The 15,695-nt window shown below is 38.2% G+C and overlaps 1 protein-coding gene across 1 annotated transcript in view; it reads right to left on the bottom strand.

The window, feature by feature from the left end:
* The window catches only part of ARHGEF3 (Rho guanine nucleotide exchange factor 3), a 105,511-nt gene that overhangs the window by 48,602 nt on the left and 41,214 nt on the right, over positions 1 to 15,695 (bottom strand). Inside the window, 1 exon segment of the mRNA XM_030956758.1 lies at positions 2,050 to 2,112. Coding sequence (XP_030812618.1) covers positions 2,050 to 2,112 — 63 coding nt within the window.

Raw genomic sequence — 15,695 nt, forward strand, 5'->3', positions numbered from 1 at the left:
CTGCAATGTGCAGGAGTTCAGGGCAAAGCAAGCTTCAGAGACGCAAGAGACAATATAGTCTGTACAGCGTAAATCAATCAGCACTTCCTGGTAACAGAAAAAAGGGGTGACAAGCTTGAAGTTATCTCAAGCAGAAAAAGATAAATCAACTCATGTTTATATAAATTGTACATTTAAATAAACTGATCATTCTTCAAGATGCAATGCATACCCTTTATATCCTCATGGGATATTCTCCACCCTGTTGGCCTGAGTGATTCTGAAGCACTGTAAGGAAAGATTCAAACTTCTTCACCCATTCATTTTTCACCCCTATTTTCTAACACCAATTCCAGCATTCATTTACATTGAAACAGTGAAATTCTGCCTTGATGATAGTGGGAAGAATTTTCTTAACAGCCCTTCACACATTTTATTGATAAGATCCCTATAAAGTAGGGATTTACAAATCTTTTAATGAAAATCCAAATTCAATGGTTTCATTAGTCATTGTCTTATAGATCAATGTTTAGCGAATTACTTTTTCTCTTCTCAGATTCATGTTTGTTTTGGCAATAATAACGGTTACACAGCAATACTAAGAAAATAATAGTTTATAAAATTTAAGTGGTATTTAATAACTGCAAATGAAGGACATTGCTACTATTATTGCTGTATCTATTGCTCATCAGAAAAGCACAAACCTCACTCTGCTCAGTGCTCTGTCTGTATTTCCGTGGAGCAAACTCAGAGCTAAGATCACATTAGATCACCCTCCTCCAGGAATTCTATTAGCAGAAATTGTCCCCTTCAAGTAGAATTTAAATCTTTAGCTATTAGCCAAAGGAGAAGCTATATTCATCCAAAGATTTCTACAGCAGTGTAACAGATCCTACACAAGGAAATTCTACCTAATTGTCTTAATCACTGAAGAGTAAAATACACACATTTTCCAGAAACGTAAAAACAGCTAAACCCAGCATTTTCCATCCCAGATGAGAGTTAAGCATCTAAAAATTATCAATTAGTCCAAAATAATAATAAATAGTCAACAATTTCCAATTTTCCCTGAAGAACAACAATTCCTTTCAAACTCCTTTAAAGGAATAACAATTCCTTTGAAGTTGGGCCCAGTGTCAGGTCTGATGGGATGAACCCACATTAAAGTATTAGCTCACAGACAAGGTCAGGCTACTGTGGGTTTATGATTTCCAGAATAGTGCTGGATTCTACCCAGCTCACTTGAAGTGTCTGCAAGACCTTGTGTTTGTCTGCAGCCACCCAGGCAGGTGAGCCCTTAAATGTAATTAATGCTTCAAAGAACAGGTATACTTCAAACCAAAAGTAACATCTGATCATTAAAGAAACCACAGCACTAAAGCAGTGTTGATTCTCTATTTTTTCCATTACTTTTTCTGTCTGTACTATGTGAGAGGTCTACAGAAAAGGAAAAGTGGTTCAACAGCTGACTGTAAACAGAACACTGCAAATATTGATGAAAACACTGAAGAGAAGGAACGGCAAATTTTCCTACCTCTATATTAGTTCCATGGATCTGAAACTATAACTTCAAGTGTACTTTTATGTCACAAGTTTACAAGAAAAACAACACTCATTGCTGTTTACTGCATAATTACCCTCATTAATACTTTGATTCAACACCCACCATCATCAACAGGAAGAGTTTGGTTCTTACAGCTTGCATTAACCACCACTGACAACTGAAATGGAATTTCTCATACACCCATTCAACAGTATAAAAGCTCTATATTTAAATCCTGCATTCACAAAGCCCTTTTATCATGTTAATTATTTACTAATAAGAGATTCAATGCTTTACAATAAACCATCATTATGACATCATTTTTCTTTTAAAGGTTTAATACAGAAAATGAGAGAAGTAATATAACAAACTTTTTTTCATAACAAGCAGAACAAGTTATTCATGCTATGTATGAAAACAACACAGCTGAGAAGATGGAACAGGCTTATTTCAGAATACTCCTAACAGCCATATTTTAGTTTCAGGGGGTAGAGAGGGAGGGCAAGAAAGAAAATTAAATTACTCACACTTGTATCCAGGCTGCAGATACTGATTGTATCTTCATCCTGAGTACTCTGTTTCCGTTTTTTCTAAAAAGCAAAATGAAAAGAAAGCTCAGTTTTGATGAACAGTACCAACTGCCTTTGGCTTGATCCCAAGACAAGTATACATCATGATGTCATACACATAAATATATGTGTATATGTATTTAACTTACTCTCATTATCATTGTAATCACCATGTATGTGAATATAAACTCTCTTTTCAGGAGTTGAAAAGCTACCTATTAGCACATAGTGAATCAAATGCTGTTCCTTTTCTGCTCAGATAGGTTCATTGCAATTAAGAAACCTACTTCTAACTAAAAGGATAAGTAATTACTCCATGTTGGAAACTGTATTTTGGCACTTGATACGAACTTTTGTAACTAATAAGACCGTTAGAAAGAGAAACTCTTATTTTGTGCTGAAAGCCTACACTTAAGATTTTTCAAGGGCTACCTTCAGCAATCAAGTCCTATCCACAGACAGTCAATATAAAAGGTGAAATGTACTGCAGGAATCACATGAGTGCATGTTAGGGTTTCACTCTCCATGTTAGTGATTTGCATTCTGCTCCATATTCAGGTTTTGGGTTTGTAAATGGTAAGCCCTCCCTCATGTCATTTTGCAGGTTCACCGCAAGATTAATCTTCATGCACTTTAAATAAGTGTGAAATGTCATTTAACAGAGCTCTGCATTGTCTACCAAGCCAGGAAGCTTCAGGAAACAAGAGAAGTCACAGAATACATACATGGCTCTTATTTATCCAGCTGTGTTGTCTTCCAGTGTCAACCAGAGATAAGCAGTAACACACAATTATAGCTGGGATTTACTTTCCACTCTACAGAAGTGAAAGATGAGCAATTTAAAGACCAAAAACTCCAGCCAGATGCCATACAGAGTTCATAGCTTATGGGATGTCCAAATCTCAGCTAAAAGGTAGAAGCTGCACACAATGAAGGTATTTCTTATTAAAAAAAAAAAGGTAGAAAAATTGTATCTCCCCCATCTCCAGTGTTCATGCCCCCAGCTCTTGTGAAGCCAGGGAAATAACTTCAAATCTACAAGGTCAAGCATATGGTTTCTGAAAACTGTTTCTTTGATGAGAAAGAAATTATAAAACTGGAAAGTACCAGCCCTCCAAACAGTGGGCACAAGTTAAGTAAAAATGAAGGGCATTTGGATTTGGAATACAGCTTTCTACAAGAGAAGGATAAATTAAAATTGTGCATGGACCTGGTGTACCTGAGTCTATGCTAACTGATGCTTCCAGTGCACGGATGGGCAGGATGCAACTGCATCCACAGCTTGGGATGGTGTGGCTTTAAGTGTGACATCTTAGACTTGATTTCACTGCTAATGGAGTGTGACCAATGACCACACACAACAAAAGGGCAGCTCCTTTGTTAAACAACCAACTATGAGATTCTTACTGCAGTCACATGGTTACAGATTAACACAGAAGGTGGCACTTCCAACACTGGCCAGCTCTAAGGAAAGTGGATTGAGACTATAAATTACATAATATGAAGTAATAGGCAAGGCTACAGGATTAAAGTGAACTTGAATGAGGCAAGGGATAGTTTTACTGCAGAGGGAAGGTTACACAACAACTGTGTGTGGGTTCTAACAGCTCTGGGTCCAAAACACCAGAGGTACCATGGCCAAAGCAGTGGCCATGAGGACAAGCATCCATGGCAAGGCTATTCAGGTAAAGCACAGCACAAAATGGAGTCAGCAGGAATTAAAATACTCATATCTTATTTTAAGGCAACCTTTTTAGTTATATAGTAAACATCAATATACTCCTGAGTTGATAAAAATCAGTATCAACTGTGATGTACAAACCAAAAGCAATAACAAGATAAAAGTAAAGTGTAGGAAAAGCAATTACATATTGAGTTAGTCTGGGGCAGCCTTCACAAAACAGATCTCTTGCTCTACCCCATACTTCACTGTGCTAATCAAAGGATCATTCCTCACTTTATTTTAGATCTTCTACTTACTGAAAAGTACTGCACACATAATATAAAAGGTACTGAATATGAAATGTTATCTGGAAGCTTGCAAATATTATACTCATTATGTTCTCTGTGAGCCTCAGTGGTTATGCAACACCAGACATTTCAAACAGAAATTGTTAAATATTAACCACTGCAGGCAAGATTAATGATTTAATATTTCTGAGAGTTTCAAGAGCTATTATCATTGTATAAGTGGGGGCAGGACTTCATGGCAAAAAAAAATGCAGTAATTGAGCTACCAGACCATATATAAATTTCTTTGCCCATAATAAGTGGATTAGAAGCAAAGATTGCAGTGGATATTGTGCATAGAGCATAAGGTGCTCATTAAATTAATCCCTGCTCTTTGTGAAGATCTTTTCCCCAAGGGGGTTACAAGTCTTATCTTAGCTGTCATAGCACAATGCAACTGACCCCTGAATCTGCCTGTCCCACAAAATCACCCCTTGATTCTTGCTCTGCATTTTCTGTTTTAACTCACATGGCACATGAAGCAATACAAACCTCTCCCCAAAGCAGCCCCAAAGCTCAGCCCAGTGTAGCAGCCTCTGGCAGAGCCCAGGGCAGGGTGAGGAAGCACAGCAGGGTCCAGCAGGGCAGGCTCAGTCCTCACTCCAGCTCTGCTCCTCCCACCATCCCCAGCACACTCTGCCCTGAGTGTCCCCCTGCAGCAGTGTGTGACACTGACCACAGGACACCCAGGGAACTCCACACTGGGCTATGAGCAAAGGGCAAATGCCATCTGACCACAGAGCATCTCTTCATCAGAATTTGTATGTGCATGAACCAGACTAAATTGAAAAATATTATGATGCTGTTTGCCTTGCTGGGAAAACAGCAAAGCTTGGAACACTTTGATAACTTTTTTTGATAACAGTATTTAGAGGCCTTAAAAATGGGCACACACCTGCATGAAAATAGTAGCAAGTACTTGTTCTGATGAGAAATGTGTCTGTGTTTTCTGACTGACCACACAGGTGCATTACCTGCATCTGAACATGAACCTCTGGGCTGAAAAAGCTTTTTCTATCATAATTTTGAATCCTAATGTTTGTGATACTGTTTTCCAAAAGGCTGTGCCTACATCCACAGTTATACAGACAAACTTCCTGGCCTTAACACAGCAGGAAAGAGCTGCTTTCCATAATTATCTCACAGGAGATGAGAAGGCAAGATATTCAATTATATATTAAAGTATTGATTTCATTAAAGGAATTAGAGCAATAAGACATTATTCCTTACTCTTATAAGGATTAACATAGTCTCCATCACAGGGTTTTAATTATCAATACCACAGATTTATACTTTACCACCTGGGAGATGAAATGCAAAGATGCACAAAAATAGCTTGACAAAACCCATCTTCTGATGGGGAAGGAAACGCTTTTCAGAAGAGCTGCTGACTTTTGTTAAAACATCTCTCCATTCTAGATGCTTAGAAATGGGTCTGCACACAGACTGTTATCGAAACAAATAACAGCTCAAGATAATGTATTTGCATAGGCACATCATACCCTTGGACCTTCTTAGTCAGAGACAGACGCATTTCAAAACCAAACACTAAAAAACTTTGAGCCTTTTTTCATACCAAAATCCATTCAAATGAAACAGACCTTTCCCATGTCTCCAAAACAAAAAGTCCAAAACAAAGAAAAATTAGAAACCATTCAATTAACCTGTATTTCAGATTGTTTTCATATGAAAATATTTTCTAAAACAGCCTTTCCAGAACATACACCTGAACATACCTCAATACTGCTAACTGGAAGAAAATAACTTTAAATAACAGAGTTTTATGATTTAAATAAATGTAAATAAGTAGAAGTGCAGATATACACACCTACACACACATATAAAAATATATACATATTTTATGTATACATACATATAACAAGTGTAAATACATATATACACACTTGCAATAATACAGAAAAGGGAAACCATTTAGCTAACAAAGTTTTGTATCATTTTTACTGCTGAGAAGAAGGGAGGAAGAGATTCAGCACTCTGGGATTTATGTTCCTCTCTAGCTTATGGCACACTTTTATCACAGATAATATCTGTACCACACTAAATTAAAAGACAAAACTACCCAAAGACAAACAATTTGAAGAGATCAGGTAGAGCAAAGATAAAAATCAAAAGGAATTAATGTGGAAGAATGGGGAAAAACTGATCAAAGACTTAATAAAAAGTCAAACATCACGAGTCAGGTTGAAATCACACTCCAAAGGGTGGATTATGTCTGCATGAAAAGCAGCATTATTACATGATTGTTTTTATTTTAATTTTAGAAAGCAATCAGTATCTCCTGAGCCAGGTAAGAACCCCTCTACATCTACAAGGAACCTTTCCACCCAAAGCCTGATGATGGCTTTATGCCCTAGGAATCACAGCTGGTGCTGAAGTAGCTCAAAATAAGGCAGGAGCACATCATTTCTTCACAGAAAGACATCAAATCACAACAATAATCCAGACTTTCATGTGAATTTCTGGTCACATTTTTATCACAAATTTTATACAACTTTTTTTAAATCCAGTTAGCCTATAAATTCTCTTAAGGTTAGTTGAATAATGACTAATTTAACTTTTCCTGCTACAGGTGATGGGCTATAATCCCACCAAGCAGAGTTCAGAAGAGAACCAGAAGAGACAGCAGTGGTGTTGCACTACCCAGCTTCAAGCCAGAATGATACTGAAAGAAACAGTAAGCCTCACGTGGGATTAGACACTTTCCATCATATCAGACTCCTGCTGCACTGGCATTAAAGCATCTAAAATGAAATAAAGGCAGAGAAGATACACACACACACACAAAAAAAAAGCTTGAGCCTGGCTGATATAAAGCACAGACCTAGAAGGTCTGTATAGCAGGAGAATGTGACATATTAACCACACAAACAGCTTGGTGTGCAATCCCCAACAAGAAATATCTGCATTTCCTGTTGATTACAGGGCTTGGTTACGAGATAGCCAATTACAGTTTCACAATGAAGTGACAACTCGTTCTCTAGAGTTTAAGCCCTTTCTGAAAGAGATGGATCTTCTTCCACCTTTAAAGGTCAGCACTCTTGGCCTTCACCACAGCCTGTCACTCACCTTCATGCCAATACCTGTGAGCCTTCCTGTTCATCTCCCACTTCTGTGGCTGTACCACCGACAAGAGTTTGAGGGATGAGGAGATAAAATCATCTTAAAACAAGTTTTCCCAGAGCATGATGCCTTTTTTAGCTGAATAATGCATCATATACGTTTTTGGAGACCATAATCTCGGAATAGTGAATTCTAACACAACATTTTTTGAAGTCCAGAACTTGCTACCCTGAATTTCAGGGTAGCATTTCTTTATGTTATATTGCCAAAAGGAACTTACAATCAAAAATTCTTTAGTGTTATAATAATACTTTCCATGTATATTGTCATGTATATTTCCAGGGCCCTCTCCTGTTTGGAATATCAGAGACATTTCATTTTCTCAAGAGTGACACAAAATCCTTAACACTATTTCTTTTAAGGAGAAAGTGCCAGAGATGACCTGACTGCAGTCTTCACTGAGGCTGGTCACATCATGGGCAGTCCAACTTCCCACCCTGCACATGTTCAGCTGGCAGGAGCCCTGGATACCAGTGTAAGGAACAGGACTTGCTTGTTCCTGATGTTCCAAAGAAAACAAACCAAAGAAAAAAGAGACTCTGCTCTGTTACAGCACAGCAAAACTGCAATGGAGGTGAAATAATCTCTGCCACTGATGACTTTTACACTTTTCAAGCACTTCCAGGAGTCATTACATCTCTGCTGGCCGAGATGGCAGCTCCTAGGCAGCCTCCCCTCAGCACAGCCAGCAGCTCTGCTTCTGCACTGCTTGTTGTGATGGATTGGAGATTTTCCGGTCAATGTAATGTAAAAGGAACACTGAAGTGAACAATGAAATGAAAGTTATATTCAATGTGTTTAACATCAACAACAGGAAATGGGTGTGCATGTACGGGATGCTGTAAGGACAAGGATTAGCACAGCTTTGTTTGAGAACTGGTATTTACTTTGTCTTTATTTAACCTTCTTCCTTCCCCTTTTGGAAGACAGAGGAGAGGACCAGTAACTGGAATCTAGAACAGTTAAATACACTGACACTTCTGCAAACTTTACAGTAAAGTCCAAACCAAATTCAGCTAAATAAGTCACATTTATTTCTTCTGCACAGAAGGTTTTTGTTACTTGAGAATCCTTTCTCAGCCAAAATCTGAACACTCCTACATAAGTTATGCTTCTAATTAACACAATCAATATCCAATGATTTTAAACTCACCAAGTATATAAATAAAAAATAAGATGCCATGTGAAAGAGTCCATACACTATTTAGATTCAGCTTCTGTTCTTCTTTCAAACACTTTTCAGCTGGGATCTGTCAGATCCAGTTCTGTATGTCTCCAAGTAACATAACCAGTCAGCATGCAAACATCCCTGGATTCCTTAGTCTTCGGCAAGCTGAGGTGATGAATTTGCAGCTCCTGGCCTTGTATGTTTGTGCTGAGGAGTTTAGCATAGGATTGGTTGTAAAAGCAAGAATAATCAAAGTTGGGGTGTTTTAATGCTCTAACTCTATCCTTAGAGGTTTTGGCACTTGCAGGGCACACAGGCTCTTGAGCATCAAGTCACAGAATCCCATAGGTTGGAAAATCCCTCTAAGATCACCAAGTCCAACCTTTAACTCAGCACTGCCAAACCACCCCTAACTCACATCCCTCAGTGCCACAACTACATCGGTTCTATAAACCTCTTGGGATGGTGATTCCACCAGTGACCCTGGCAGCCCATTCCGGTGCTTGACAGTGCTTTTAGTGAAGAAATTTTCCTTAATACCCAATCTAAGCCTTCCCAGGTGCAACTTGAGGCTCTTCCCTCTTGTCCTGTCTCTTGTTACACCTGAGAGAAGAGACTGACCCCACCTGGCTACACCTTCCTATCAGGTCTTGTAGAGCCATAAGATTTCCATATCCCTGATTTGCCTCACACTACAGTCCCCTGCCTTGATCACATATTTCTGAGAACTTCAAAGTATAGTTTTAGTCAACGTACACATAAATATTTTGAAATAACTTGGATTCCTAAATGAGAGGAATTTTTAAAGTTTTCCAAGAAAGGATGTTGGGGCTGGAGCTGCAAAATGTGAGATCACATCTGTTCACTGGTGTCCCTAATGGGATACTCTTATTCACATATTAACAGTCCAAAATCAAAGTTCAACACAAATCATTAAGAACAAACAAGTACTAAATGCTAACCACTGCAACATGTAAGACAGGAAAGTTTTTATACAGCAGTTTGAAATGACAGATTTTAACTCTGTACTTTGTTCTACTCTTGATGAACATGACAATCAGGAAGCATTTAATCCCAAGATATCTAACCTGAATCTCCCTTGCCATGAAAAAAGCCCATTTCTTCCCATCCTTCACTTGGCAAATACAGAGAACCAGTGCCCACTTCGCAATTGTTTACACACGCTCAGATAAGCCTATACTCACATCTTATATCATCTTGTTTTTCTATACACAAGATGCACTGAATATTTTAAACCTCTCTCAAATGCTGTATTTTCTACAGTTATTATCAACCTTGCTACTTTTCTGGCCACATCTCTTCACCCTGCAGTGTCCGTAACAGCACCCAGTTTTCCAGGTGCTACCACACCCACATGCTACAGAGCAGAAACATCCTGCAGAGTAAGTACAGTGTAAGTAGGATGTGACATCGCTTGCACTTTGACAATGGAGACAATAATGCATCTTGCTATAAATATTCCTCTTTGAGCCCTAGCATAAGCTAAAATTCACATTTTCAGGGTAAGAGACTGAGGCAGAGATGTTAACATGTGTATGACAGATAAGCAGAAGCAAAGACCTAAACCCATCACCCTGCAGCAACAAACAATGAATACAGAGAGAAAAATAAACCATCCTCCATCCCATTGGGAATAGCAGAGTATGTTACCTCAACTTTTAGCAAATTTCGTCCCTTACACAAGGAAACATTACTGCCAAGCAACATTTTGCTATCATCAATACCCTATCTTAAATCCTGGCATGCTTGGAAGGAGTATGTGTGCAATTCCAACTTACACACAAACAATAAAATGTCCCATGATCCCGATTCATGCTTACCTGATGATGCACAAATAAGCAGCACCACACCATGAGTTATTTGTATTATACTCAGATTTTAGCAGGTTTCTCAATTTTCAGCGTGACAGTGGAAAGCCTTTGCTACAAAGGAGTCCCTCTGTCTGTCCCTCAGTTCTCGGCAGGAACTCCTCCCCATGCAGCCTCACAGTTTGCTCTCGCTTCCTGTCATGCAGTGCACTGCAAGTCTCAGAAGCTGATCTGCACTGCTGTGTCTATCTCTGTCGTGGCTTTTTTCTCCCACGCTGGTTCACAATAATATTTTAAACAGACAAAAATGTTTTACAAATGGCCAATAAGCAAACAGCACCAGGATGGCGAAGGTAAAGATATCACTAACAGGTTTCTAAAATAACAGGTAGGTGTTTGGGAACTTTGAGCCTCAGTAACTGAAACGATCCACCTCCACCTGTGCAATTCTTACACAGCAGCAACGGGCTTTCAACTCAAGGGCAGACAACTATGTCCAAATGCAGATGTCTCCGCATACAAAACAGCTGGTAGATACTGGGCAGAACTTTTAAACATTTTACAATTTTTTAACAGTTGAGAAGTTATGGGATGTGTTTAGGAGATCTTAAATTAACAGAGGCATAATGGTAAAAACAGATTGTTTTAGAATCAGCCTAGAATAAAGGAGCAAAGATAAGCATGGCAAAGCATCCCAATTTTGTGTGTAAGGACAAGGGCAGACTTTGATTTTATCGCTAGAAATTCAATGTAATTACAAAGAAAGAATTACAGCTCACTCTTGATCTGTTCCTATCCTGTTTAGTCTTCTGTGACTTGCTCAGATCTACAAACACAGAGCTGGTTTTGCTATCAGCAGAATTCTGCATTCTTCCAGTAAGAAGAAAGTAAAAAAAAAAAATTAATTTGGGTAGCAAGATAACAGCAATTCCAACTTCATCTTCAAAGAAAACAAGTTCTGAGAGAGCTGGTGCAATCTTTCTTCAGAATAAAAAACTTCTGCTGAGCTTGGAGGAAGAAGATAAAGGTGAAACTGATACCAGTGAGCAACCAGTTCCCTTGAGAAGAGGAGCCTGACATCTCTGCAGACAGAAAATACGAACTGAAAGATCTTTCAGAAAGCAGACATTTTAGGCCAAGACTTAAAAAATTACTTAAGTACATCACTCTTGGTGAATGCTATTGGCCTGTCTTCTCTGCCCAAAAGTGAGGGCAAAATCCAGCCTAGCCACCTTCTTTTCAGATCCTTCCAGCAGAATATAGTACACTTTTCCAAGGAAATACATATAAATTCTGTATATAAGCCTACAATATTTTTCAAGTATTATTTAGTCTCTATTAATTTAGATTAAAGTTATTTCTTAAATAATCTTTTATCCCATACAGGAAACCCTAATCCTCTGCTATCAGAATTTGGTAACACCTGACCCAGGATCAAATACAGGAGTGTAATTTTTTCAAGTGTTATGCTATCCATAGCTCTTCAATTGCACCAAAGATGAAGATAGGTAGGCAGGTATTTCTCAATCAGATTTCCTGGTAACATCTGGATTTCTGTATTCCACTTCCTGGAGACCAGAACACATAAAGACTTTAACTTGCTATGCTTCTTTCTATTTGCACTTGCACTACTCCTTAGGCTGCCTATAACCACCTGCCTCAACAACCATCAGCATTTAAGAAGCCCAAAGGCAGACACCACAGATTTCAGCTTTCTGTCCGGCTTTCTCTCATCAATCTAATAAACAACATTTAAAGTCTTCTGGCCCCCTGCCTGTATCAATCAACACAAATTAATGGGATGGCAAAACCTGCTTTCTAAGGTCTGAGGGAAGAAAACATTCTATCTGTGTTTTTTCCCTGCAGTTGCACAAGAATCACCTCCAAGGTACTCTGCACTTGGTTGACAGCAGCATCAAGGGTGTCCACCTGAAATAAAGTGCATCTTGAATTTACATTGTAGACAGCCACACAAGTACCAAGGAAGGAAATCTAAGATACCCTGTCTAGATTCCAGACAGTAACTTCATCCAAAGAATAAGGTCCAGAAATCAGAACTGACAAACTCTGAATATGTAAATACATGAAAGCTGCTCCTTTGGTTCCTGTGCAGTTAAGCAGTTCTGTCCAGTCCAACCAAACATGAAATGAAACAAGGCAGTACCATGAACACAGGATCAAATAAACAGCCAAAAAATCTACAAAGCTGAGTAAAGGGAATTAAATATTGCTGTAACTATAGTTTTCAAAAACAAAGGATGAACACCAGCTATTCCTTTTTCTTTTTTTTTTTTATTAAACAAATAAATCTGACAACACTGTATTTCAGAAAGTTTCCTGCCTTAGTATTCTCACTTGTAAAATGCCCCCAGCACTGTGGTGGCATAAGGCTGCAGCCTGTCAAATGTCTGTAACCAGCAGCACATGACAAGTCTTTATTCAGACAGCACACGACAAGTCTTTATTCAGACAGCACACAGACAGTTTCTAGTTGCTGTGTCAACAAACAGCAAAATGCAAGCAAAGCTACCTAAGCAGATTCACTGTTGCTTTCTTCTCCAGAGTTGTAAAATTACAGATATTACAAACAGGAAAATAAATCATAAAATCCTTCTTCCAGGGCAGTATCCTACTGCTGCAACCAGGTATTTCACTGCACAAAGGGGAACATACACATCTCAAGTGCTGTGAGGTTTGACCTGGCTCTTTCCAAGGGCTGGGAAAGACACTCATTGGTAGCAAATTCCCTGCAAGACATCCAGATTTGCCCACCCCATCTCCCATACTACAAACCATTGAGTTTGCAGCTTCTCATCTATTCTCCCAGAGATAAAGATCAAGGGAAAGCTCAGACAATGCTTCCCAGAATGGGGAAAAGATTACCATGATTTGTACAAGACATTTGGAAGAGAATAATTTTTTTTTCTGAGATTAATTTTTTTTTCTTTTTGTAGTACAGAAGCAAGCACCACACCAAACTGCACCAGCCACTGCCCAGCTGAGGACCCTCAGGATGCACTGCAGCTCTCTCCCATCTCCTCCTGGTATCCTTGCAGTCAGGACATGCAATCTGATCTTCTTAGGAAGATCAGCACAGCTGCCCTCATTCTGTGACCTTTGCACAAGGCTACAGCTCTGCTTTGGACTCTTGGAAGGGTCTGGGAGGACACAGGGTTTGTTGAAACTTAAGACTGCTACTTCTGAGAATATTTAAGGTCGTGAACTACTGAAAACGGTGCTTGGAAAAGAATTAAGTTTCGCAAATTCAGTGAGGAGCTTGCTGGCACAGAGACAGATTGAAACTGTTTTCTCATTGTGCATTATGAGTGCTTTAAGAATGATAAATTTAACTCTCTCTGAAAAGCTGTACAAGTAACCACCATCTAAAAACAGACAGACACAACCTGTGTACAATTTTTGCATCAAAAACAATGTAATAAATATTTTAAAGTGAGCATTTTACATATTCTGAGAACATAACCTCAAATTATGTTAGGATCGTATTATATATCCTGAATATATAGACTGTATATATACATATCATATTATATTCATCTTCCATTACAATGGGATATCCCATTTCAAAACACATAACAGAACCCAGGAATTACAAAGATTTGTCATCATGAATGAAATTTAAGAGCTTCAACAGAACCGAATTTACTTCAAAAATTTAATTTAGTATTAATAAAGAAATGTAACAGTATGTTCTTACACATGCTTAGATTGTAAATTCTTTGGAGAAGTATTAGTTTATTACTATGTTTGTGTAATATCCAGCAAAACGCAGACCTTATTCCTACTGGTTCCTACTGTAATAACAAAATTTGTTTCCAGGCTGCAATAAATAGAAGGTACCATCATATTCTTCTAACTAAGCATTTGTGTCAGATTTTAAAAGATGGCCATCACTTAACTGCTGCGTACATTCTAACCACAGCATTAGCTTTCAAAAAGAATCTTGCTCTTATGTTTAGAAATAATTAGGATTCATACTACAACTGAGATGTTTGACCAATTCTGGTTGTGAAAGCACCTCTGTGTTTGGAATGAAGGGGAGTCCTCATGGAGAAACCAACAAACCCCCTCAAAATGCTTCCTCAAAATTGAGAAGAACTCAAATTTTCTTTTCTTTTCCCATCAGCTTCAGGACTGTTTATAAGCTGTTTCAGAAGTTCAGAATTTTTCAGGAGGCTTTCCTTCTCTCCTGGTCCTTCAAAGCATTTTGTTTAGCTTTTGGTCATGAGTACAACTTGACAAACTAAATTAGAACCTGTGGGAATGCAGAGGGACTGCAAATGGAGAGGAAGATGTTGGAATAAAACCACCAGTATGGAGGATTTCCCAACTGTCTTTGGATATACTTTTGAAACCTTTTCCAAATTTGTAGTCCATTTATTTACTTTTTTAAAATTTAATCCACAGTTTCAAATAATAATACCTAAGCATTACCTACTTGAAAACTTATTACAATCAACTTAGAATGATCACTTAGGTTTTGCACTATAAGCACTAGGAGATTAGACAACAAACCATCAAAACAATTTGGGGAAAATGGAAAGTTACATTAATAATGTATCTTTTTAACAAGTTGTGATAACAACAAGTCCCCCTGCAAGCATCACTAGTAAAACCAAACACAACAGCAGTTCAAGCCCATGTGAGCAGCCCTTCATTTGCACAAGACAATTGAAAATAAAACTGCTAATATGAAAGAGTGTAGCATCAATGAAATACCAATGTATAGTTCAGAATTACTTCTAAAATGTTGATTTCTCAGACTGGACAAGAGCATCACTCAGTTAACCATTAGAGGTTTCTGAAACAAAGTTATAGGAAATAGTAATTTCACATCACGTGTTCTCAAAGAGCAGCCACTGGTGGAGTGGGGGAAAACAAAGACAAAGAAATGGGCAGAGTTGGGTTGGAGTTAAACTGAACAGGGGTCAAGTTCATCTGCTGCTGAACAAAGAAAAGAACAGTAAATGACAGCAGGAGTACAAGGTAACACCCAGTCTATGATTAAAGACAGGAAATCTGCTCTATAACAGAACATCCAACTTAGCATAAGAGAATCACAATTGGACCTATCTGCTTTATCACATGCTGCTTCTAGCTCAGTATTGTTTGTATGTACAAAATAGCTGGCATGGAGGGTTTACAGCATATACAGAATATTTCTACTATAAATAACAAACCACACCCGGAGCAAAAATAAACTTGCTACAAAGCACTGACAAAGATCATAAAACAAAAGCCTACAGGAGTAGCAGAATGACCGTATGAGGTATTAAAAAAAAAAAATCCATTCTTTAAAAAGATAAAATGAAATTATACAAAACCCCTCCAAATGGGAAATATCACAGTATTTCCATTATCAGAAAAATTCAAGCTATTAATTGAATAACTGAGCTTTAGTAAGCAGAGTATCTACCCTTTACAACAAAAGTCATGGG

This window comes from Camarhynchus parvulus, chromosome 12 (genome assembly GCF_901933205.1).
Source record: "Camarhynchus parvulus chromosome 12, STF_HiC, whole genome shotgun sequence".
Classification (NCBI taxonomy): domain Eukaryota; kingdom Metazoa; phylum Chordata; class Aves; order Passeriformes; family Thraupidae; genus Camarhynchus; species Camarhynchus parvulus.